We start from the raw sequence: 21944 nt of genomic DNA, 5'->3' as shown, positions 1-21944 counted from the left end.
GGCACAGCTGGGTCACAAGGGAAGAGACCACAGCTTCGGCATCTGCTAGGTCCCCTTTCTGGAGAAGCTTGGTGGTGGTTCCCACTGTCATGTGACTCCAGGTGACCACATTATCCAGATAACCTATGAGAATGGCCCTCTTCCTTGAATTTTCTGATCTACACTTCGTTGTTGTTGTTGTTGTTGACGTTACTTTATGTCACTGGAAGTAGCACACCACAGTGGGAAGAACCTCATGGAAGGATGGTTTCAGGAAACCTGTGTTCCCTTCCTGGCTGAATCAGTAACACGTTATTTGGTGTTAGGACTTGGTTTGCCCATCTCTGAGAGAATTTAATGAGAGAGTCTATAAGGCTGCATAAACATCTACAAGTCCTTTGTCTCCACCCCTCCCCCACCCCCCTTTCTTATTTAAAGGACTTAGATACCAGTTAAAGCTACAGAGAAGTTGGCGAGATTTTATATGCAGTTGTTCTATTGAGTTGTTATTATGTACTGTTCATTGCATAAGGAACTTTAAAGTGTTACCTTAGTTAATCCTCACAAAAGCCCTGGTAGACAGTATTGTTCCTATTTTGTACACAAGAACATTGAGGCTCAGAGATGTTAAGCCAGTGGTTTAAGTGACCCTGGTCGTCGATCTCAGTGGCTGAGCCTTACGCACGAAAACTTCCTGTGGAGGGGGAGGACTCACCCTCTTGGCATCAGGTCTTTACCGCTCGGTGACGGGGATGCTGACATTTATTTATGAGGCACTGGTGTGTGCCCCAGTATTGTGCTAGAACCTTTCCATCTGTGATCTCCTCTAATCCTCAGAAGAGTGATAAAGTGTGTGGTGTTATTACTGTTTACAGGGAAAAACTCAGTGTAGTAAGGGCCTTGACTGCGGTCTCACCGCCAGTAATTGGTAGCAAGATCTGGCCTTGGGTTGTGAGTTACCAGAGACACCCCCTTTCCCAGTTCACACCTTCTCTCACTGGAGGTGGGCCGGGCTGCCCTGCTAGAACCTGCTGAGAGCCAACAGGTGGCTCTCTTGGAGATGGGGGATCCCTGTACAAATTCTAGGGGTCTTAAAAATTTATGTCATGCTGGAGAGCTAGGTGTCTGCCTCCCATGCTCCAGGACATAGTTCTCAGCTTCCACAAACTTCCCTCAGTCCGTCCTGTGATGGTAGCCTTATCTCACTTTCTTAGCCTGTGTGTCTATTTGAGGAAAACTGAGTTGACACACGTGTGTGTGTGGCTGTGCGTGTACACACGCAAACATTGGGTGTGTCTCCTCAGTGTAGGTCTCTAGAAGACCTCTGAGGAGAGGAGACACTCCACAAATGCTTTCTAGAGGAAGACTGGGTTCCTGTTTTCTAGTGAGGATTGGGGAAATCCTTCGTGGGAGGTGAACTCTCTGGAGGCTGCTGCGATGCCCAAGTATTGGTGATAGTTGATCGAAGGAGCATTTTCTCTCAAACTAGAAACTGCTGGGTGAAGGCAGGTTACTGGTCTATGTGGAAACTAGTGACTTATTCAGCTAAAATTGATTAAATTGCTCTTACATATCTACTACATTGTAAGTGAGAGAATACACATGGAATAAATTAATGACAAGTACAAGTAATTTAAAAAAAGATATTATTTATTTTTGGAGAGGGAAAGAGAGGGAGAAAAGGAGAGAAACATCAGTGTGTGGTTGCCCCTTGCACGCCCCCAACTGGAGACCCAGCCCGCAACCTAGACTGGGAATTGAACCGGTGACTCGTTGGTTTGCAGACTGTCACTCAGTGCACTAAGCCACACCAGCCAGGGTGCAAGTACAAGTAATTTTAATTGCAAGTGGCAAAAGCCGACTCCGGCTAAATGGATTTTAAACATGCTGACATTTTTTAAACAGTAGAAGAATACTGTTCTGCTCATTGAAAAAATATTGGGGAAGGTCTGGAGAGCCTGCACCAAGCCAGGGCATGGCTTGGGAAGGACAGAAACGAGCGTAGCTCTGGGAATCTAGCAGTCATCTCTGTTTGCCGACATCGGTTGAGTCTGCTCTGTCCCCTTCACAATTCAAATTCCTCAGGGAACCTGGGTCATGATTGAGAACCTGCCCAGAATCAGGTGGGAAGGTGAGGGGTATCTCCACAAAGGAAGGAGTTCTGGGCAGGCGCACACTCCCAGGATCTTCTATAGGAGGTACACAAGGCAGTCCTGACCCGCCAGGGGTCTGTAGTCAGTGGGGGAAGGACAGATAAATCAAGGGACAACTCACAGTAGGCAGAGCTGGCTGCTGTGGGAGTTTGCACAAAATGCATTGGGAGCTGAGGGGAGGTTTGAAGTTTTGTGTGCGGGGAAAGGGCAGGTAAGGCTGACAGTTAAGGTTGCCTGAGATTGAGTTTTAAAGGCTAAGTCAAAATTTGTCAGCTGGACAAATGCATTTCAGGAGAAAGGAAGTCCTTGTGTGACAGCCTAGCAATATGAAAGAATGATGTGTCCAGGAAATGCAAGGAGTTCCCAATGTCTGGTATAGAGAGAGCATCCTAGGGGGAGAAATGTGGGTGGGGCCCAATCTTAAAGGGCCCCATGTGCTGTTAGGCGTTGGGAATTTTAGTCCTCGGAGGTGAGCTATCATTGAGTGACTTCAAGTGGCAGAAGGACATGATCAGTTCTAGTTTTAGGAAGATGATGTGGGGGCTGTAGCAGTGCATCAGATTTTAACTCCTTTGAATGTGGCTGTTGGACTTGGATGGCCAGTGGTTCCAGCTGAGCCACAGCATGAGATGATGGGGCGCCAGTCCAAAGAGGCTCCCTGGATGGCTGGAGAGTCCCAAACGGTAATGGGAATTCCCAGGAACTCCATTGGCTTTTGCAGATCAGGGGGATGGTCGCTGGTGAAGAAAAGAGGCCCCTGGTGGCTTTCACTGCCCATGGAGTTCTGAGTGTTTGCGACCGGCATGTCGTGGCTTAGAAGGCCATAGGGCCATTGAAGGTGAAGAAGCTGGTGTGGGGGGTTAACCTTTCCCTGCCTTCACTCCCCAAAACCCGTTCTCTGTCTGTGCTTAGAAACGGGCAGTGTGCAATGCAGCAGTGCTCTGGGAAGAACTTTTGAGAAGAATGGAGCAAAAGCTCAGGCCCTGGAAGGGAAGCCCTTCCTTTAGATAGCCACGTGGTGATGTTGCAGAGGAAGCTGAATGAAGTTAAGGAAGCTGGCGTCCCCAAGGGTGGCTGGGTGCTGGAGGCAGAGCTTCCTTTTCCTTATAAACATGAACTCTGACTGGGAACAACATAGAGCATTGTTTCCTTTGCAATAGGTGGTCTCCGAAAACAGGAAAATCTTCACTCCTATTGTAGGAATTTGCAGCCAGTGTTTGGAGGAATTGTGGCTGGAAGCTGTTCTAATAGAGACCCTGGTAGGGTGGGTCATGCATTTGGACAGTGTGGAGAAAGGGTTGGCACGTGGGCTCCCAGTCCAAGATGGGCGAGAACCTGCCAGCTCACACATTTTAGCTATGTGACTTTGGCCAAGTAACTTAACCTCTCTGTTTTTGGTTCTTTGACTGGAATGAATTACAGTAATGTCACCGTCACCAACCCTAGCAGTTTATTGAGTATTTATAGCATGCCAGACACTGTGCAGAAGTGTTTTTACTATTGATTATCTTATTGATTTCTTAAAGAAGCCTGTGAAGTAAGCAGTGTTATTATTAGCATTTCACAGATAAGAAAACCGAGGCACAGTGAGGATAGTAACTTGCCCGTCTTTCTCTTCCCTACCCTGCCAAAAAAAAAAAAAAAAGTCCATAAATGGTAGAACTAGGATTTAAATTCAGACAGTGTGGCTTTGGAGCCTGACACATCACTGAGCTGTTCTGAGTTTTAAAGGAGATTATGTATGTAAAATGGTTACTGTGGATCTAGCTTCTGTCCCCGGCATGCATGCAGTGCTGTGAGCTAGCTCTTGCGTTTGTGGTCTTACCCTGCCCCTTTTGTCTCTCCCAGAAGCAGCTGACACAGGATGATGATGCCGATGAGGTTGAGATTGCCATTGACAACACAGCTTTCATGGATGAGTTCTTCTCTGAGGTAGGCGACCTTCTGCTGCCTCCTTCTGAATGTGCCGAAGGAAACACAGTGTCCTCGGCGAAGAATAAAAACCCTCAGATCTTTGAAGGGTGGCCAAGAAAGTCGGTCATTCACTGGGGTGGGGTGGCCAGACCAAGAAGTTACAAGGAGAGTCTCTGCAATACTTAGTTGGGAGGATTTGGATTTTTTAATTTTAGGAAGAAAGTCAGCAGAAGGTAAGTGATATGTAATTAAAGAGATGCTTTTAAAGTCTTATGCAACATGACAACATGTTAGTGATATGCCTTTTTGCCTAAGTTCTATAATTTGAATAGAACTTAGCCACGAGTATAAAAACACATTGTATGTTCAAGCCTGTGATTCTTACAGATCAGATTTATTTCCAAACATTTTATTCCTTTGACTTAATTCTAGTGATAATGGAGAGGCCAGGAAACCACCAATTTGTTTTTGAAGTTGAATAGGGGTGAAGATGAGTTGCCCATGTCTACAGACTCACAGAGCCTTTGATTTTTTGAAGGTCCTTGTTGGGAAGGTGGTATGGGAGAGAGTGTGTGCTGGAAAGCTATGGGGGATAGTGCATCATGGGCAGAAACACAGGCTTTGGAGCCAGGTAAACCTGGGTTCAAACCTCAGCCCTGCTTCTGACCAGCCGTTGATCTTGTGAATGTTTCTTAGCAGGCTTGGTTTCCTTACCTGTAGATTGGGATGGGTAATACAGTTCCCTGGAAGGTTATTAGCAGGATTAAATGGGATAATGTTTCTAAAGCATTCAGTGTGGCATCTGAGATATATGTATGTGCTCAGTAGTGATCCTTTGAAACAAACAGAACAAACTCACAAGAAGTTCAGGCACTAAAGTCTCTGCCACCATTGGATGGTTTCTTTTAATGGCTTTTAAATTTTTTTGGAAAGAAGACAAGAGGCCTTGTATTCTTTTGCAGGGGGCAGGTGGGTGCTTCCCATCCCCTAGCTTATGGATATAGGGAAATCACCCTCCGGTTCTTGTCTAAGTGGAGTGGAGTGAGGCTTGACGGTTCGGGCCTGGTCATGTGGTAGAGTAATAAGCAGCTGCGAGAGGGAGCATGAGCAAGCGTGTGCCGGCCTGCTGGGAAGTTGGCTGTGGACGTTCCCCAGAGCCCCACCCTCCCCGTGGGTGGGTCTGTCCTTCAGGTTGAGAAGTCAGAGTGAGATGAAACGTCTGAGTTTTATGAGTTCAATTTTGTTCCAGGTGTGGATCCTGGAAGGAAAATGTCTTCCTGTTTACCAGTGGCGTTAGACTTGAGATGTTTACGTCACTGTAGCTTGTCCTTCTGACCTTGCCTTGGAGGACCAGATGCAGTCAAGAACGTAATCTAAGGAGATAAGGAATAAGGAATGAGGGATGAGGACTCTTATCCAATGACGGTGTTCTGCCTCTTCTCTTAAACCAGTAAGGGGGCCTCTGAGAGGTAGTGTCCTGGTGCGGTGGGAAGGTGGTCAGCATCAGCCTCCAAAACATGGTCTGAGTCCATCTGTAAGCATTTAAGAGCAGTTAACTTTGGTCAGGTCGCCTAACCCTTCTGGGCCTTAATTCCTGCTCTGGAAATCAGGGGTGTTAGCACCAACCCTTCAAGGCTCTCTGAGGCTCACAGGAGGTCCCATGCCTGGAAAGCGTTACCTAAACTGAAAGGCACTGGGTGGGTGATAGTTGCTTTTGGAGACCTGAGATCTCGAGGGCTGCTTTTTTTCTTGCAGCTTTTTCTTTGTCATGTGCTCTTTTGTCATTTAGAAAAAAAGAGCCCTTTCCTATTTAGGGTGAAAAAGGAGACAGCATGGTGGGGGGAAAGAGTATGGCCTTTGAAAGTAATTCATTTGCCTTATTTGCCAGGAACTGTGATCTTGGGCTCACTCCCTAATTTCTTGAAGTCTCATTGGGTTTATCTGTGAAATGGGGAGAAAGATAGACACCTCACAGGTTTCTTGGGGATTAAGGAGGTAATCCCCAGAGAGTCCTTGGTGTGGGCGCATGCAGACGGTACTTTCCTGCTCTCTCATCAGACAAAACACAGGAAAGCTAAGAGCTGGAGCAGGACAGGGGCGAGAGCAAGCGAGCTGGGGAAAGAGATCACACAGGCTCCAGCGCCACACAGTTCCTGGTCTGAACCTCAGCTCTGCCCATCGCTGGTGGTATAACTGTGGAACAGTTGTCTAACTGCTCAGAATCCCAGCCTCCTCTGTAGCAAAAACAGGCCAGGTGGCTATTGTAAATGTAAAATGAGAAAGTTACATGATGCTCCCGGCATGGTGCCTGACATGCGCGAAGTATGTCTGCAGTGATGTTAGTCCTCATTGCCATTGTGTTGCCCAATGTGTTTAGAGTAAGTAGGCCACAGAGTTGATTTTATAGGATGTGGTCTACAAATATCCTTGGAAGTGAAATAAAGCACGTTCCAGATAGTGGGGATGTGGGGAACGGAAGGGGTTTCCCTTTGTTTGTGACTGGGGAACCCACCCCGCACACCCTGTGGGACAGAGCTAAGTAGATTTCTTGGGAAGTCACTCTCGTGATAAGACCTGCCTTTTGGACTCATTTCAGCAAGTAGGTCACCCTCAGCTATTTGCCCAGGACCCACAGTGCAAATGGCAGGTGGTCAGAGAGGCATTTGCAAGGTGTGGATGAAGTCTGGAGTTAGGGGCACTGCAGCAGGTTAGAGGTGTTGGGGTTCTAGGTCAGTATCTTTCTGATCTTCTTGGCGTATCCCTTAGGATTGAGGGACAGAGTCTGTTCTGATTATTGCTGTATAACAAAATTGCTGTAACCGTTAATGGCATAACCAACCCTTTGGTGCTACTGACAGATTCTGTGGTGTACGAATTCAGACAGCGCACAGTGCAGATGAATGAGTTTTGCTCCGCAGTTTCTGGTGCCTTAGTTGGGAAGACTTGTACAGCCAAAGGCTGGACTCTGAGAGAGGCTTCTTTATTTTAACATTGGTGCCTGGACTAGAGCAACTCAGGAAAGTTTAGCTGACTGTCAGTAGGAGCGCCTACCCCTGACCTCTTTCTATGGTTTGGGCTTTTCGCACAGCTGAGTCAGGAGTGTGAGTCCAGTACACAGAGACTCAGGTCCAAGGCAGGCGTTCCGGCTGCGGGAATCCCTTGTGCTCTGCTCTGGTGCTGAAGCAGTGCAAGCCCACCAGATTCAAAAGGTCAATACATGGACTACCACCTGTCAACAGGAGGAGCATTAGAGAATTTGTGTTGTGTTCCAAAACTGCCACCGAGTCACAGCTCCGTGTGGTCTCATCCTACACTAGCAGGGCAGCTAGAAAATGTCAAAGATCCTTTTAACAGGGAGGAAAACTACTCACATCCTCCCAGCTGACTTTATTTCCCTTGTTCCCCATTGGCCAGCAATGGATCACATGGTTGTTGTGGCTACTCTCAGCTAGAAGAGAGACCATGAGACTGACTCCTTCGCAAAGGGACAGGGTTGTCAGGATTGCCATAGAACTGGTCATGATTCATCCTCCATAGCTGACAACATCGCTGCCCAAACAAAATCAGGGTTCTGTTAACAAGAAGAGCAGGGGCAGGTGGGAATGGCTGTTTGGCGGGTCAGAGTGCATGTCACAGATGGCAGCGTGAGATGCAAAAGAGACTTCTGGGATCAAATATGTTTTAGAAATGCTTCATACTCCCTCCTACCATGGAGATGTAAAATGCACGTTAACTTACTGAAGGCTCCAAAAAGTCCAGTAATAAAGAGACCTGCTTTACTTCCTGTTTATTTTTTTCACAGAACCCTTTCTGACATGTAACTTCTCTTAACCAGGATGAATGAATGCATTTTGGAAAATGGTATTAGAAAGTTTTCTTTTTTGGATGTGCTTGAGAAAAGTCCACGAGACGGTCCTGCAGTGGTGTGTGCTTGTTTTCCTGCGGTTACTTACGTCCTTCTGCAGAGCGACACCGCGTGCTTGGCACCATGATGGATGTCAAGTTGTCTAAGAGGAACAAGACAGTCGCTGCCCTCGAGGAGGTCTGAGTCAGGCCTGGGAGAAGTGAGAGTGGGCTGAGTGCCAGCAAAGTGCTGTGGGGCTCTGGTGGGCGGAGCGCACCTGGTTAGAGGAACTGGGAGGAGGGCCTTCTTGAAAGTGTAAGGATTTGCCAGGTGGGCTTGATTTTTGTTAAACGAGGAACCTCAAAGTGAATGTAACTTGGAAATCCAGGCGTGAAATCAACTATAGCAGGTTAAATACTTTTCGGTTCTTTCTTTACATAGACTGTTTGGATGACCAGGTGAGCTGGTAAGTCCTGCATTTCTGGGCTCTTCGCTGGGCCGGCAGGAAGCCCTTGCCTGCCATTTTGCCTGTTTCTTCTCAGGTCCAGCCCCCGCCCTTCCGGTGCTCTGCTCTGCAGGGCAGGGAGCGCATTTCCTAGGTTCCCTTGCCAACTGGCTTTGGGGCGTTTGACCTCGGGGAGGCACTGGCAGAAGACTCACGGAAGAGGGAAGAGGCATTGGTTTTCCTCCCTAGACCTGTCTCCTCCATGGCCTCAACTTTCATTTGACAGCCCCTTTCTCCATGGTCCCGTTCTGCTGGTCCGCTTCACTGTGGTCTGGCCCCCCTCGGAGGGGCCTTGGCCTTAGGCCCAGGAGGTCCTGCCTTCCCGCTTTGTCCCTCCACCCTGCTGTTGCTCATTTCCAGAGTGTCTCACCATCCTCTGTTTGGCTTCTTGGCCGTTCCATCTCTGTGTAAAGAGCTCCCTGTATTCTATTACTTCAATTCGATAGCTTTTTGTTTTCCTGACTAAATTTTGAGTGATGCAAAGCCCAAATGCACTGGATTGATTGGAGAGTATTGCCTAAGAGTACTAGTTTTTCACTGGTCAGTAGGACTCCGAGATCATTCATGCCTTTTCATTCATAAGAGAGAGTTGAAACACTAGTCCCAATCTTGATAAAACCCCTGAGGGATTTGTCTCCTGTTACTTGGCTGACTGAGACCTTTCTCTGTCCCTTCTCATCAATGTGTATTTGTTTTCCAAAGAAAAGAAGCCAAGCAGTCGAAGAGGACTTCACTCAGAACTTCTAGTGTGAGGACTGTTTTGGATTGTAACATTTTGGGTGAAAAGTAATGAACTGTGAAAAGAAGCAGTCATTTATTTGACCCATGCAACTCCATTACTTTTGTCATGTTAAAGGGAGGCACATACTATGTTTTCAATAAATAAATATGCATGAATTAATGCCTAAATAGAGAGAGGTACAGGTACATGGAACTCGGGAGAGGCAGAGATGTTTTCGGTAGAATGGGCAAAGCTTTCTGCCCCAGCGCACGACATCTGCCAGTTCTCCAAAGATGTGCAATAGTACTTTCTCTGCTTTCCGTTGTCTAATTAAGTTTCACTGGCTACTTAGGTCCCGAGGGAAGAGGCTATCCATGCCTTGAAAATAGCTCTCTCCTTTTAGTTAGATGGTGGTGATTAGTATCCTGGGATAATCTTAATTAGTCCCTGAGGCAGACACCCAGCTTGAAGAATGGTCAACGTGCTGTTCTTGCTTAATTTCCTTGGGTGGCTCCTGATGATATCATAGAGCATTTGTTAATATTAGGATTGCCGTGAGGGTTAAATGAGATGTCCCTGTATAGGCACTGCATAGTACCTGCCATATAATGAATGTGCAGTAATTGCTGGTTATGATTGTATTATTATCATCGTTATTCAGTGTTTATTGAGCATGTATTTTGTGTTAAGTGCTAGACGTGTGTTATCTCATTTAAACCCCACAGACACTCTAGGAAGTGGGAACTATGATCATCCTTATTTCACAGGTGAGAGAACTGGGGCCGGGGTAGGTGGTAAGTGGCTTGTTCAAGGTCATAAAACTGCTAAGAGGTAGAGCCAAAACTTGAACTTAGTCTGTTTGATTCTAAACTCTACTATAGTTCTTAAACGATACTACCTGGACTTCCACATTGCTGACAAATAAAAAGTAACATACAGTAAGCAGGCACTGAGGATGTATTAGTTGCAAATTTAGCACGGTGATTTAAAAAACCTGGTTGGTTCCCTAGATCAGCAGTGTTTCACGAGCACACCTTGTGTAAAAAGCTGTCCATAGGGAGCATTGGTTAGAAAACCAATAAATAAGGCCTGTGATTTCAGTGAAAGTCCACCGAGTCCCTCACAGAACTGTGAATCAAACATACACATTACCTGACACAGGCTGATGTTCCTGGACCTGGGAGAGAAGGCGGAGGAGCTGCCTGTAGGTGGTTTGTGCACCTGTACCTGGTTCAGGATGCAGGGCTTAGTATCTAACAGATGCTACCTTCAAACTTTGATTTCACCTTTCTGCAGTATGACCTTGGGTGAGTGTCTCTACCTGTTTGAGCCAAAATGTTCTCATGCATAAAAGGGAGAGAGGGATGGGCGCTTCACAGGCAGACTGCGAAGGCCCTTGTTTCTGATACAGATATGTGTTAAATCAGTTATCATTCTTAAACATATTATTGTGCAGGGGAATGTCAGTACCCTTAAAGCAACCCCAAACAAACGAACAAATGGCCGTGAGCTTTTAGATTCAGCACGTGTAGACTTCCTGCGAGGTTCCCGGTTCCTGGGCACCCTCGTCCCCCGCCTCCATGAGCCTTTGGTTATCTGGCAGATGCACAAAAGGAAATTAATTGCATGTAGCTGCCACCATGAAATACCCAGAAAGTTACCTCTTAGGAAAACCAACACTTCCGAGAAAAAGTGAAGACACAAAGTTCATAAAAAGAAAGCTTTGTGACTAGCCCGTTGCCCATCCTGAAGCTCTCTGGCAGGGATGTCCAACCTTTGGGTGTCTCCAGGCCACACGGGAAGAAGAAGCGTTGTTGCCTTGGACCACACATTAAATACACAAGCACTGATGAAGACTGACGAGCAAAAACAAGGTTTTCAGTAAATTTATGATTTTGTGTCGGGCGGCATTCCTAGCCTTCTCGGTCTGCATGGGGCCTGTGGGCCACGAGTTGGACACCCCTGGATTTGCTGCACTGACTGAATTACTAAATCAGTTTCTGAAATGCCTCCCAAAGGTGAGGTTGATGAGGACAGAGGAAGGAGCAGCTACAGTGGGTGGAGGATGCGGGGGGAGGGGGGGCGGGGAGATGGGAGAGGAGGCCGTGCTCCCCGGAGCAGGGAAGTCCTGCAGGCGGGCTGAGGGCGGAGCATCAGGGCTCTGCGCTCCTGTCCATAGGGCCAGGACTCTGAGCTTGAGGCCCCGTCACCTCATCCTAGCAGCTTCCTGTCTCTTTTTTTATACCATTGATCCAACTTCAGGTCACGATGCTTTTCCGTTTATGAAGTAACATTCCAGAATATATTTTCTAAGACATCCGATCCATTGAACATGCAAAGTCTAAGACCTCTGGCTTGTTAAACTATGTTAAATTCATTTATTAATGGTTAGTGTATTTTATTCTAGAAAGCCTTTTTCCCCCTCAGTCCTGTTTTATATAATATAATGAATTGCTTTGGCAAGACAGTCACATGATGGAAATGGAAGCCTGGTGTGATGCAGTGACATTTTATGAGTTTTTAAGGGGATCCAGTGTCTGATGTGAGAGACAACGGGAAAGGGAAGGGTAAATGGGGCAATTTCTGGTCACCCAAGGGCCTGATTCTGAGGAGGTTATGCCTCTAAGGCCGCCAGATTTCACAGGTGATAACATGGGCCTTTTTAATAGTCGCATAGAAATGGAATTCTGCTAAAAGTGAAACAATATGGAGAAGCCAAACATCAAGGCTTAGGTTTAAAGGAAGAAGCATCCTCGTCAGTCTGGAGAGCACTGTTTGGGCGCTGTCCCCTGCACCACCTGTGTGACCTACGACGTCTGTAACATTTCAGTTCCTTATTTGAATAAAGGTACTAATGCAGTCCTGTGGATTGTTCTGCCAACTGTTAAAATGTTTCACAAATGTTTGGGTGGCTACTTATGTTTGTATATGGACACTGATGAAATGATCACATTGAAATTTCTTTCTGTGTCTTTGAGCAAGTGATTCAACTCTTCAAATGTGGTCCATCAAGGCTAATATTTATAGAGGGGAAAACCCCTGCTCCAGTGGTAAAAATACGGATGTGAGGGTTGGAGAACTCCACTTTTATTTCTCCTGCTTTCTGTGCAATTTGGAAAGCTATGATCAGGTTTAATTATTTACTGGAAGAAAGGGATGCTGGAAGCCACAAATTGAGATTTATTTCTGTCACATCTCAGATATTCAGATCCTCCTGATTGACATTTTACAAGATTTCTGTTTGTTAATCACTGTGGCGTTGACTTGCCCTCATTTTGGGAGTAAGGCAGGTAGACGAGGTGGGTGTCCAGGTCTCTTCAGCACGTGGTGCTCCCTGCGCAGGACAGGGGCTTCTGCCGCAGCAGGAGCCAGGGTGCCAGGCTGGCTGGAGCCTTTGGAGGGGGCTGAGGCTGCCCTGGATGCCTACGCAACAGTGTCTTGAGATGGGGCTCCCTCTGGGATGGAAGGTCTGCTGGAAACACTTCGTGACACTCACCTTGTATAATCAGGAACCTTTGAGATGTGCAGAAACCTTCACCCCTCAAGCTTCTGGGTCTTGATCATTGGAGGGAATCAGCTAGTAGGAGGCCTTTAACCAGAAGATAACATGTTCAGGAGAATCTCAACCTGCGTTCTGATATGGTCACTGCTGGGTCTCTCTCTTTCTCTCTTCTTTTCTCTTTCTCTGTTCCTGTCTGGCTGTTCCTGTCATTCTTCTCTCTTTGTTTTTCACTCTCCAGGTGTGTTCTCTTCCTTGCACTTCTTTTCTTTCCTTCCTTCTCTTTTCCTCTCTCTGCCGTCCTCACTCTCTCTCTTCTCACTTTGGGGGGAGGGCAGGTTCGGGGGCTACAGGATCTGCCTGGTCGGGTGTGTTGGCCCTTTCCTCTGATTCCTCTTCATGACTTTTCCTGGCTCTTCTTGACTCTGGCCTGAATCTCCCTGTCCAAGGTGGGCACATGTGTTCCTCTCGGAGCAATGACCATGAATTTTCAGTGGCTGCTCTGCTGAGATTAGTTTATCCATGAAAAGCAGAAGACAATTTATTCATCATCTTCTTCCACAAACCCTGAAGGTGGGCAGCTTTCACCAGGGAACTCTGCTAATAAGCTTTAATCTCAGTTGTGCATATATTCTTTCTCCTTGATGACAAAGGCTATTGTCTTTCTGATTACAGATCGAGGAGACTCGGCTCAGCATTGATAAGATCTCTGAGCACGTGGAGGAGGCTAAGAAGCTCTACAGTATCATTCTCTCTGCGCCAATTCCAGAGCCAAGTGAGTGTTTGCCCAGAGCTGACGCACCCAGTGATGACCTTTGGCATTGGGGCTGAGCCAGTCTTGTTTTTCCTTCCCTCTGTGAACAGCAGGAGAGTGTACGTACCCATTACATTCCACCGGTGTCACGTTATCTCATCTCCCATCCTGCTGTACCTTGTCTGAGCTCACCCTGACCAGCTGCAGTCGGCTCTTGTCTTCATGGCCCCACGTGATTCATTTAGCCAGACTTTCCTTCCCCACTGGTCATTCTTGTGACTAGCAGTGACTCTTACTGCTTCTTACTTTCCTCATCTCTGCCCCACCTCGGCCCTGTGGCTTGTGCGATCTCCTCTGCCTGAAATGCTTTCCCAAGCCCCGCTTCCAAGTCTTCCAGGTCAAGTGCGTGTTCTCAGGAGGTGCTCCAAAGTGGTTCAAGTTCACCTCAGTCCCTCCCATCACTAGTTTCCTATTTGTTACCACCACAGAGGCAAACTTATCCCCCCTAATTATCTCACATTTTTAGAGTGGAATTTGGGACTATATCTTAGATTCCCTAAGTACAAGGAACAAGCTTGATACCATACTTCACTGTTCAGATTTTTCAGTGACGCTCTATTACTTAAAGATTAAAGCTGAAACGTGTTAGCGGAGTATATAGGAATCGCCTTGACCACATTCTTGCCACCCTGCCCCATGTTACCTGCACTGTAGCCAGACTCAACTCTGTTCCCCGAGTGCCGCGTGTCCCCACAGGTCTTTCACACACTGTTTCTTCTCCCAGAGATTCCAGTCTCAGCCTGGGTGATGGGTGCCTGAGGGAGCGCCTCCCCTCCTCTGTTGATTGGTCTTTTCTCATTGTGCCTACCTGTCTTTGTTTACCCAGAAACCAAGGATGACCTAGAGCAGCTCACAGCTGAGATCAAGAAGAGGGCCAACAACGTCCGGAACAAACTGAAGAGTAAGAAGGGAGCAAAGGGAACAAGCCGGCCCCCCACCCGCCATGTGTCTCACATCCGCAGGGTCTAACTCTTCTGGACCAAAACTTAACCCGATGGAAGTGACACCACTTGCTCCATCGTTGCCTGTGGTTTGGGCACTGTCCCTGGAGTGACCTGCTTTAGCCCCAGAAGTTTGCCTGTTCTGGATCATCGGTGTGGTTGAGAGAGTGCAGAACTGGAGTCAGGAGATGAGAATGCACGTGTGCTCTCTGCCGCTGAGTGGCTGCGTGACTGGGTGCTTTAACTTAGTCCCACGACCTTTCTCTGTTTTCCTGGCACCTACAAACATTTGAATAATAATGGTAGAGATACATAGATGCAAAATATATTATTTAGTCTATAGACATTTCTCAGGGGGGGCGTGGGGCAAATATATCCCCCATTACCCCATCTCCCATTACCCCAGCCCCACCCGCTCAGTTTAGAGTGTTGTTCAGTGAAGCCAGTGTCAGAGATTCGATTCCTCTGACAGCCCAGAGAGAGAGTCTCTTAGTTCCGTGGCCACGATCTGCATTCTTGTGCCGTGTGTTTGGTGAACCATGTTCTTGGTCAGAGAGTGAAATCAGCATTGCTCAGCCCAAGTTATTATTTCTTCCCCTGAAACAAATTACAATGGCTTTTCTCATCAGGGCAGCTTCTAATAGTAGCAGTGCGAGTGTGTCTGCCACTGGGCCAAGCTCCCCTTGGGCGTTCCCACGGCATCTTCACCTCAGGACTATGACGGGGTGCCATTATTTATTCCATTTTATAGGTGAGGGAACACTGAAAGAGGTAAAGTGGCTTTCCAAAAGCCACACAGCTAATAAGTGGCAGGACAAGGGTTTGAGGCTAAGTTTCTTGGTGACAAAGACTCATGCTGTTAACTGCTCTGCTAAGATACAGTCAAAGAAGACCTGGTAATAGCAGAGGGTGTGGAATGCAAGTCCTGTGGCTCCCACGCAAGCCGACTTCTTGAGGTTGTGCCTGCCTGTTCCGTCTTCATGGGCTGGCTCTTTGAGAACAAGGGAGGAGGTTTAAATTGAACTGCGTGTGTCTCAGAAGAGAGCAGCAGGTGCGTTGCTACAGTAAACTGTCTCCTCTCCAGATATGGAGCGGCACATTGAAGAAGATGAGATCCGCTCGTCAGCAGACCTTCGGATTCGGAAATCACAGGTAGGGCCTTCTCCGGTCTAACAATCATCTAGTCCAATCTTTTATTCTTTTTCTCAGCTCAGGATTTTTTAAAAATACACTTCTTACATGGAACTCGATTGAAGAACTGGGAGCGGGGAGCTGTCCAGGGTAAAGCAGAGGTCGGGGCTGGGACCAGCCCTCCTGGCCCCTCTCTCACGTGCTGCTTCCCCTAGGAGGCCCCGAAGGACTTCCCAGGGCTCCCAGAGCGCCGCTGAGGATTTCCTGTGCCTCTTTGTTTTATAGGCGAGGAAACCGAAAGCTCTCTAAAGACTGTCTGTCATTAGCTGTCCAGTTTGGAGTTAGGCTGGTTGGTGGTCACCCAAGACATGACCCTTGTCCTTAAAGAACTGGCATAACGTTCAGGTGACATAAGGCATCGATTATGTAAGGCCTGACAGGAGAGCAGTGTGAAAACGCATAATCTAATGCTTGTGCTCTGAGCCTTAAAAGATCTCGTGAAGAATTGGGAGGAGCCCGAGCGGGCTGGGCCTTGCATGGGTAAGAGTGCCCACAGGGACGGGCTCAGGGATAGAGGTTCTCCCAAGAGGCAAGGGGACAGGAGCAGGGAGTGTGTGTGCGTGGGTGTGTACATACGTGTGTGTGGGTACATACGTGTTTGTGTGTGTGTTGGTAGCAGCAGTGGCGGTGATGGGGGTAGGGCAGCGATGAAGGGCAAACAAAGAAGGGCAGCTCACCTGGGAAAAGCTGTTGTGGGACAGTGGACGTTGAGTTTTTGGTACAGAAGGTGGCACCGCATTCCACAGGTCCTTGACTGCTTGTCCGGGGCATCTGATTATGATCGGGCAGCCTGTGTGCATCCACTTCAGGTTGTAGTCTGCTAGGAAGGTAACCTGGTAGCTACCTGAAAGTTGGGTCAGAGTGGGGAAGAGGGAGGAGGCAGGTGGGTCTTGAGTTGGGTTTTTGCAATGATTTTTTTTTTCTAAATTTGCGTGGTGGTAGTGGGTTTGGAAAAAAATATAAATATTGGTGATTTTTCAAACCAGTAAGGCTGAATGGCTACTGAGTGAATACATCAATTTTTCTAGTTAGAACCAAGAAAAGGGGGGGAGAACAGCTCGAGTAAGAACTCAGGATCTTTGGCAGGTATTGGATGCAGAAAGGGAGTCTGGCGGTGTTAGAAAGCAAGCCAAGGGTTGTAGCAGAAAAAATGCTCCTGGTCCATGTGGGTGCAGGGCTCTGAGATTCACAGATTCTCTGGTCTGGCTTCACAATCACCATATGACATCAGCAGGGCAGGTAAACAGGATGCTGGACATACTTTGGAAAGGCCAGTGGTCTCTCCCATTGCTGTAAAGTTAGGAAATCAAAAAGTTGAGTTTCATACATTGGCCTTTCAATTCCACGGCCAGTGCTACTCAACTTGGAATCAAAAGACCAATGTGGGGATGGGGATGGGGGTGGGGGTTCTACAACAGTGAGGGACCTTCCACCTCCCTCACCTCCTGCGGGCTCACTGCATTTGACGTTATTCCCACAGCACTCTGTCCTCTCCCGGAAGTTTGTGGAGGTGATGACCAAATACAACGAGGCTCAGGTGGACTTCCGTGAACGCAGCAAAGGGCGAATCCAGCGGCAGCTCGAAATCAGTATGTGTCTGAAGTTCAGGGGTGCTTTTTTTTGTGTTTTTCTGCCACGTGGTTGTCCATCCAGGTGGTGAGACCTGGGGAGAAGGTGCAGCAACCGCGCTGGTGGCCTCTGTCTCATATCTTGTGGCCAAGCTCAGGGCAGGTGTCCCAGCGCTGGCTCTTCCTGGATGCTGGTTCTGGGCTGCAAGGTGGCTCAGTGTTTATCAGGCCCAAGTGATTTTGTTCTTGTGGGAGCCAGCATTTCCTATACGTAGAGGAGAGACACTAAACAATTGCTCTCCTGGGGACTCGTGCTGTTTTTTGCTGTCTTTTTGATGACGAAGAACATGTATGAAATGGAAGGCGCAGCGCTAGTTGCTGTGAGGAGCGGTGACGTCAGGGAAGCCGTGGCCTTTAGGAATTGAGTAACAGGGAATGCAGGACCCTGTGGGGCGGCACGCCCTGTGAGGGGAGGGACCGAAGGAACAAGGACGTAGTCAGAAAAACGCAGGTGTATTTAGGAGTCGCAGGTTGTCCAGGGCCTGGGAAAGTGTGTATTTGGGAGTAGCAGGGTGAGATTCACTGGGATGGAGGGAGGGCTCACCCAGGAACCGGCTCCTTGTCCTGAGGGCCTTGGACTCCCTGGCGTAGTGATGGGGCCAGTAAACCTTCTGAGCTGGGACGGAACGTGGTCAGGTGTACGTTTCAGGAAGGTAATTGCTAATCACGTTAAAGACGAGTTGCATCAGGGGAGAAATGAGAAGGCAAATGAGTCAGGAGACTGTTGGGGGAGTGTTGGGCAGGCCGCGGTCTTTATGGTTGAGTTACCAGAGTCTTCACCTCCAAAGAACTTTTGAAATGGTGTGCTTTGACCTGGTATCTGATGCTCTCCTTTTGTTACAAAGCCGGCAAAAAGACAACAGATGAGGAGCTGGAGGAGATGTTGGAGAGTGGAAACCCTGCCATCTTCACTTCTGGGGTGAGTGACTCGGGAGCTGGGCTGCATGCCCCTCTGTAGAGGAAGGAGGTCCCTGGGGAGCTCCATTCGGGGAGCGAGGGAAGGGCGGGCTGCAGGTGCAGAGCGGCAGGGGAGATGAGGGGCTCAGCCGGAGGGTGTGTGAGGGCTTCGGCAGGTGAATGGTGGCTTATGGCCTGTCTTTGTATGGCCGCTTGTAGATCATCGACTCTCAGATTTCCAAGCAAGCCCTCAGCGAGATCGAGGGACGGCACAAGGACATCGTGAGGCTGGAGAGCAGCATCAAGGAGCTTCATGACATGTTCATGGACATCGCCATGCTGGTGGAGAATCAGGTAACTGGCCATGGGTACCAGTGTGACCGGGAGGAGAGGGATGCTCGGGTTCTCCTGAGAAGGGTGAGGAGGGGCCTGCTGGGCGCCAGGTGGGGCGAGGCCGGGCGAGGTGGGGAATGATCAGAATCAATAATGGAGAAACAGAATTCCAGCATCCCAGGGAAAGGAATACACTCTTGAGCCCTGACACATGGGGCAGCCTCGGCCTTGTCATTCTTTCCTGGCACTTGGGCCTCAGAGCCATTTCTAGTTAATATGGGGTTCAATGTGTCTGTCAAGTGCCTAGTTAGTTCCCTCCAGACTCAGGATGTATGTATGTATGTATGTATGTATGTATGTATGTATGTAAGTAATTAGAGATTTGGTCTCTTAATGATGATGCCTTAAAACAGTCCCCTGAATGAACTATTTCACTGGAAATAACAAAAACATACGATCTTTTCCCCACTTAACAGTGAAAAGTTAGGTTTAACGGAAGTTTTAATTTTTTTCCATTTTTGTTTTTTATTCTATATTTGTTCTTCCAAAACTGTTGACACTTTTTGATCAGGAACAAGAGCAGACAGCACAAATGAATGAAGGAATAGCACAATATTTATGTGAAAACTCAAAACACTCATGGTGCTTAGCTGGACGGCTTGTTTCATCCCTAGGTAGACTTCTCAGGGGTGTAAGTCTTTGTCACTGTGTGTGGTGTTAGTGCCACATAGTCAGACGGCTCTCAGTCCTTACGATGCAGTCGGACACGGCACGGTGTCCTGGTGTCGGGCCACCATCACTGTGAGCCTGCAGCTGCTCAGCCAGCTGGAAAGGACTGAAAACCATTCCCTTGGGAGGAGGACCACAAAACCCAGCCGAAGCCCCAGTGCTGCCTGGCTGGCTGTTGATGTCGGTTCCCTGCTCCAGGCTCAGGTGCCTTTCCTCCACCCCTCCTGGCCTTTGAGACCATGTTTCTAGTCCCTCCAGCCCCACTTTTCTTTCTTCTCCCCACACTGCCTTGCCGAGGAGCTGGTTTGAGAGTCAAGTGCTGGTAAGTGCCTTCTCTGCACAGAGACTGCCAAAAAGCGATAGGTCAGGCCGAGGAGCGTGTAGGGAGGTGAGGGGAGTTCCCAACCTAAGATGTCAGAAATTAATTGGAATGATACAACTTCCTGTCAGGAAGTAATTGCTGGGAAGTGGTTGGGAATCTTGTTCAGAGACGGCTGTTCTCAGCCAGATAGCTTGGGTGCACCCAGTGTATCACTTACGGGGCCTGGGAATCTCTCGGAGAAAGCACATGTTCCCAGCCTCAGATGTTTATTGAGATCCTACGGTGGGCCAGGCACTGTTCTGTCGTGTTGAACAAACTTAGCTCAGGACAAATGAACTTGGCTCAGGTCCGAACTGCTGGGAAGAGGCCAGGATCCTGGTAACGCCCTAGGAACATGTAGTTACCAGGCATCTAGGCGGCCCCAGGTGACCAGCCCAGTACCTGTCACAGATAAGTTCTTCAATGAGTGGCCACCAGGGACTGGGAACTGTGGGTAAATCACGGTGGGGAAAGTGGAAGCATGCCCTTCGGGAGGCCGCATATCACGATTTCTGGGTGGACCTCTCGGCATTGAGGTTTATAATGTGGGGATTGCTAAGACTGTCCTGGGCGGGGGATGGTTATCGAGTGTGACTAGTGTCTGTTCTTTGCAGGGTGAGATGTTAGATAACATAGAGTTGAACGTCATGCACACAGTGGACCACGTGGAGAAGGCACGGGATGAAACTAAAAGAGCTGTGAAATACCAGGGGCAGGCCCGGAAGGTGAGACTCTCCAGCTGCCTTCAGAGAAGAGTCCATTTTGTGCGCTGTCTCTCGCTCTTCTTCCCTCTCCCTCTCTCTTTTTCTGCTGCTGCCACCTCTTGCATTTGGGGAAAGGGAGCCATGATTGACCGTATTGAGAACAACATGGACCAGTCAGTGGGCTTCGTGGAGCGGGCTGTGGCTGATACCAAAAAGGCCGTCAAGTATCAGAGTGAAGCTCGGAGGGTGAGCGCCTCAGTCTCAGCTGCTCCTACTTGCCTCTCCTCTCTCTGGTCATCCCCACCCATGTCCTTGAACCTGTGCCTTCTCTCCCTGTCCTGGCCTCATCCAAGCACCTGCGTCGGCCTTTCTTAGAGACTAGCCGTCCTTCCCTCCCAGGTGTGCCTTGCATGGATCTGGCTCCCAGGCTCTCACCCAGGAACCCACACTGAGCGCAGGTCTGTAGCATGGATGTATTGCCCGGGCGTTGCTCTTGGACAGAGCTCATCGTCCTTTCAGGTGTTACACTTGACGACTCTGTCTACAGAAACCTTCTCTTCATTGTCTTCTGCTCCAGCAGCCCAAGATGTGCCCCACTTTTTCTCTACCATGAACCCAGTGCTGTGCTGGTTGCTATGTAAACACCTTACTCATATATCTCATGGAACACCTATTATTTCTACTTCAGAGATGAAACCGTTGAGGGTCAGGGGTGAAGTATTTCAATAATTGGCTTCAGGCCACCCCCTCAGCATAGGAGCTGGGGCTCAGGCTCAGATTCCAATCATGCCTTTTCCACCACACCATCCTATCTCCCCCTTCCTGTTGGCGGCCCTGTTGCTGGAGGCCTTCCAGCTTCTCTGCCCACTGACTGGTGGCCAGCTCTGGGGCTTTTGCTTTTTAGACTGTTCTTTCCTGTTTCTCCTGGGCTCTGATATATTTGTCCCTTAGTTCCTTGTTTTTCCTCTCATTTTACTTATTGCTTGTGCAGGGATTTAGGATGCGGGGGAGTTACTTTACGTGATGGACCCAGGCTGGCTCACAATAGGACCATAATCATGTTTTAGTTATTGGGACGGCCCCGGGGGCCATCAGGGGCTGGTGTACTTTATGGGAGAGATGGACAGAAGTTTGAAATTAGGACTATATCAAGAACATCTTTACACCCCCTCTCAAAAAGGAAGAATGAGTCACTTTATATCTTGACCTGTTGCTATTTGGTGGCTCCATGATAGTTGCTCTTGTGTCTCTCCGCTTGTGCAAGACCTCAGTGTGAGCCGTTCGCTGAAACTCTGTTTCCATTGCTAGCCAAGAAGTAATCGAGCAAATATAAAATATCCCAATAGAATGTGGTCATGGAGAGATGTAGGCTTTTTTCGTTGAACTGATAAGATGCTTTCAATGTTGAAGTGAGAGGGGGCTGGGTGTTGGATGACTTGTTATTTATTATTATTGCTCTTTGGTTGTTTGTAATAATGACTTTTGTTTGTTTCTCTTATCCCTCTCCAGAAATTGATAATTATCATTGTGGTAGTAGTTGTATTGCTGGGCATTTTAGCATTGATTATTGGACTTTCCGTTGGGCTGAAATAAGGGCGGCCCGAGAGGCTGCTGCACTGAAATGTAAGTAAACGGAAGGTTCTTGGGACTCTGTTTTGGCTTCTTCTTGACAAATTCGCCTGGGATTTCAAATTCCACTTCTTCCACCTTGTGATTGTCCTTGGACACACT

General features: G+C 48.2%; 1 protein-coding gene across 2 annotated transcripts in view; it reads left to right on the top strand.

Annotated features, from left to right (window-relative positions):
• The window catches only part of STX3 (syntaxin 3), a 39018-nt gene that overhangs the window by 12023 nt on the left and 5051 nt on the right, over positions 1 to 21944 (top strand). For both annotated transcript variants that reach the window (XM_054563738.1, XM_054563737.1), the window contains exons 2-10: positions 3981 to 4064; positions 13291 to 13390; positions 14256 to 14330; positions 15455 to 15522; positions 17042 to 17150; positions 18035 to 18108; positions 18306 to 18440; positions 20124 to 20234; positions 21723 to 21836. In XM_054563738.1, coding sequence (XP_054419713.1) covers positions 3981 to 4064; positions 13291 to 13390; positions 14256 to 14330; positions 15455 to 15522; positions 17042 to 17150; positions 18035 to 18108; positions 18306 to 18440; positions 20124 to 20234; positions 21723 to 21806 — 840 coding nt within the window. In that variant the 3' untranslated portion in view covers positions 21807 to 21836. The remainder of the gene's footprint in view (positions 1 to 3980; positions 4065 to 13290; positions 13391 to 14255; positions 14331 to 15454; positions 15523 to 17041; positions 17151 to 18034; positions 18109 to 18305; positions 18441 to 20123; positions 20235 to 21722; positions 21837 to 21944) is intronic.

The sequence above is a fragment of the Pteronotus mesoamericanus genome, unplaced genomic scaffold (assembly GCF_021234165.1).
Source record: "Pteronotus mesoamericanus isolate MK-2021 breed Mesoamerican mustached bat unplaced genomic scaffold, CSHL_Meso_final scaffold_83, whole genome shotgun sequence".
Lineage (NCBI taxonomy): Eukaryota > Metazoa > Chordata > Mammalia > Chiroptera > Mormoopidae > Pteronotus > Pteronotus mesoamericanus.
This window is presented reverse-complemented; position numbering and strand designations above follow the sequence as displayed.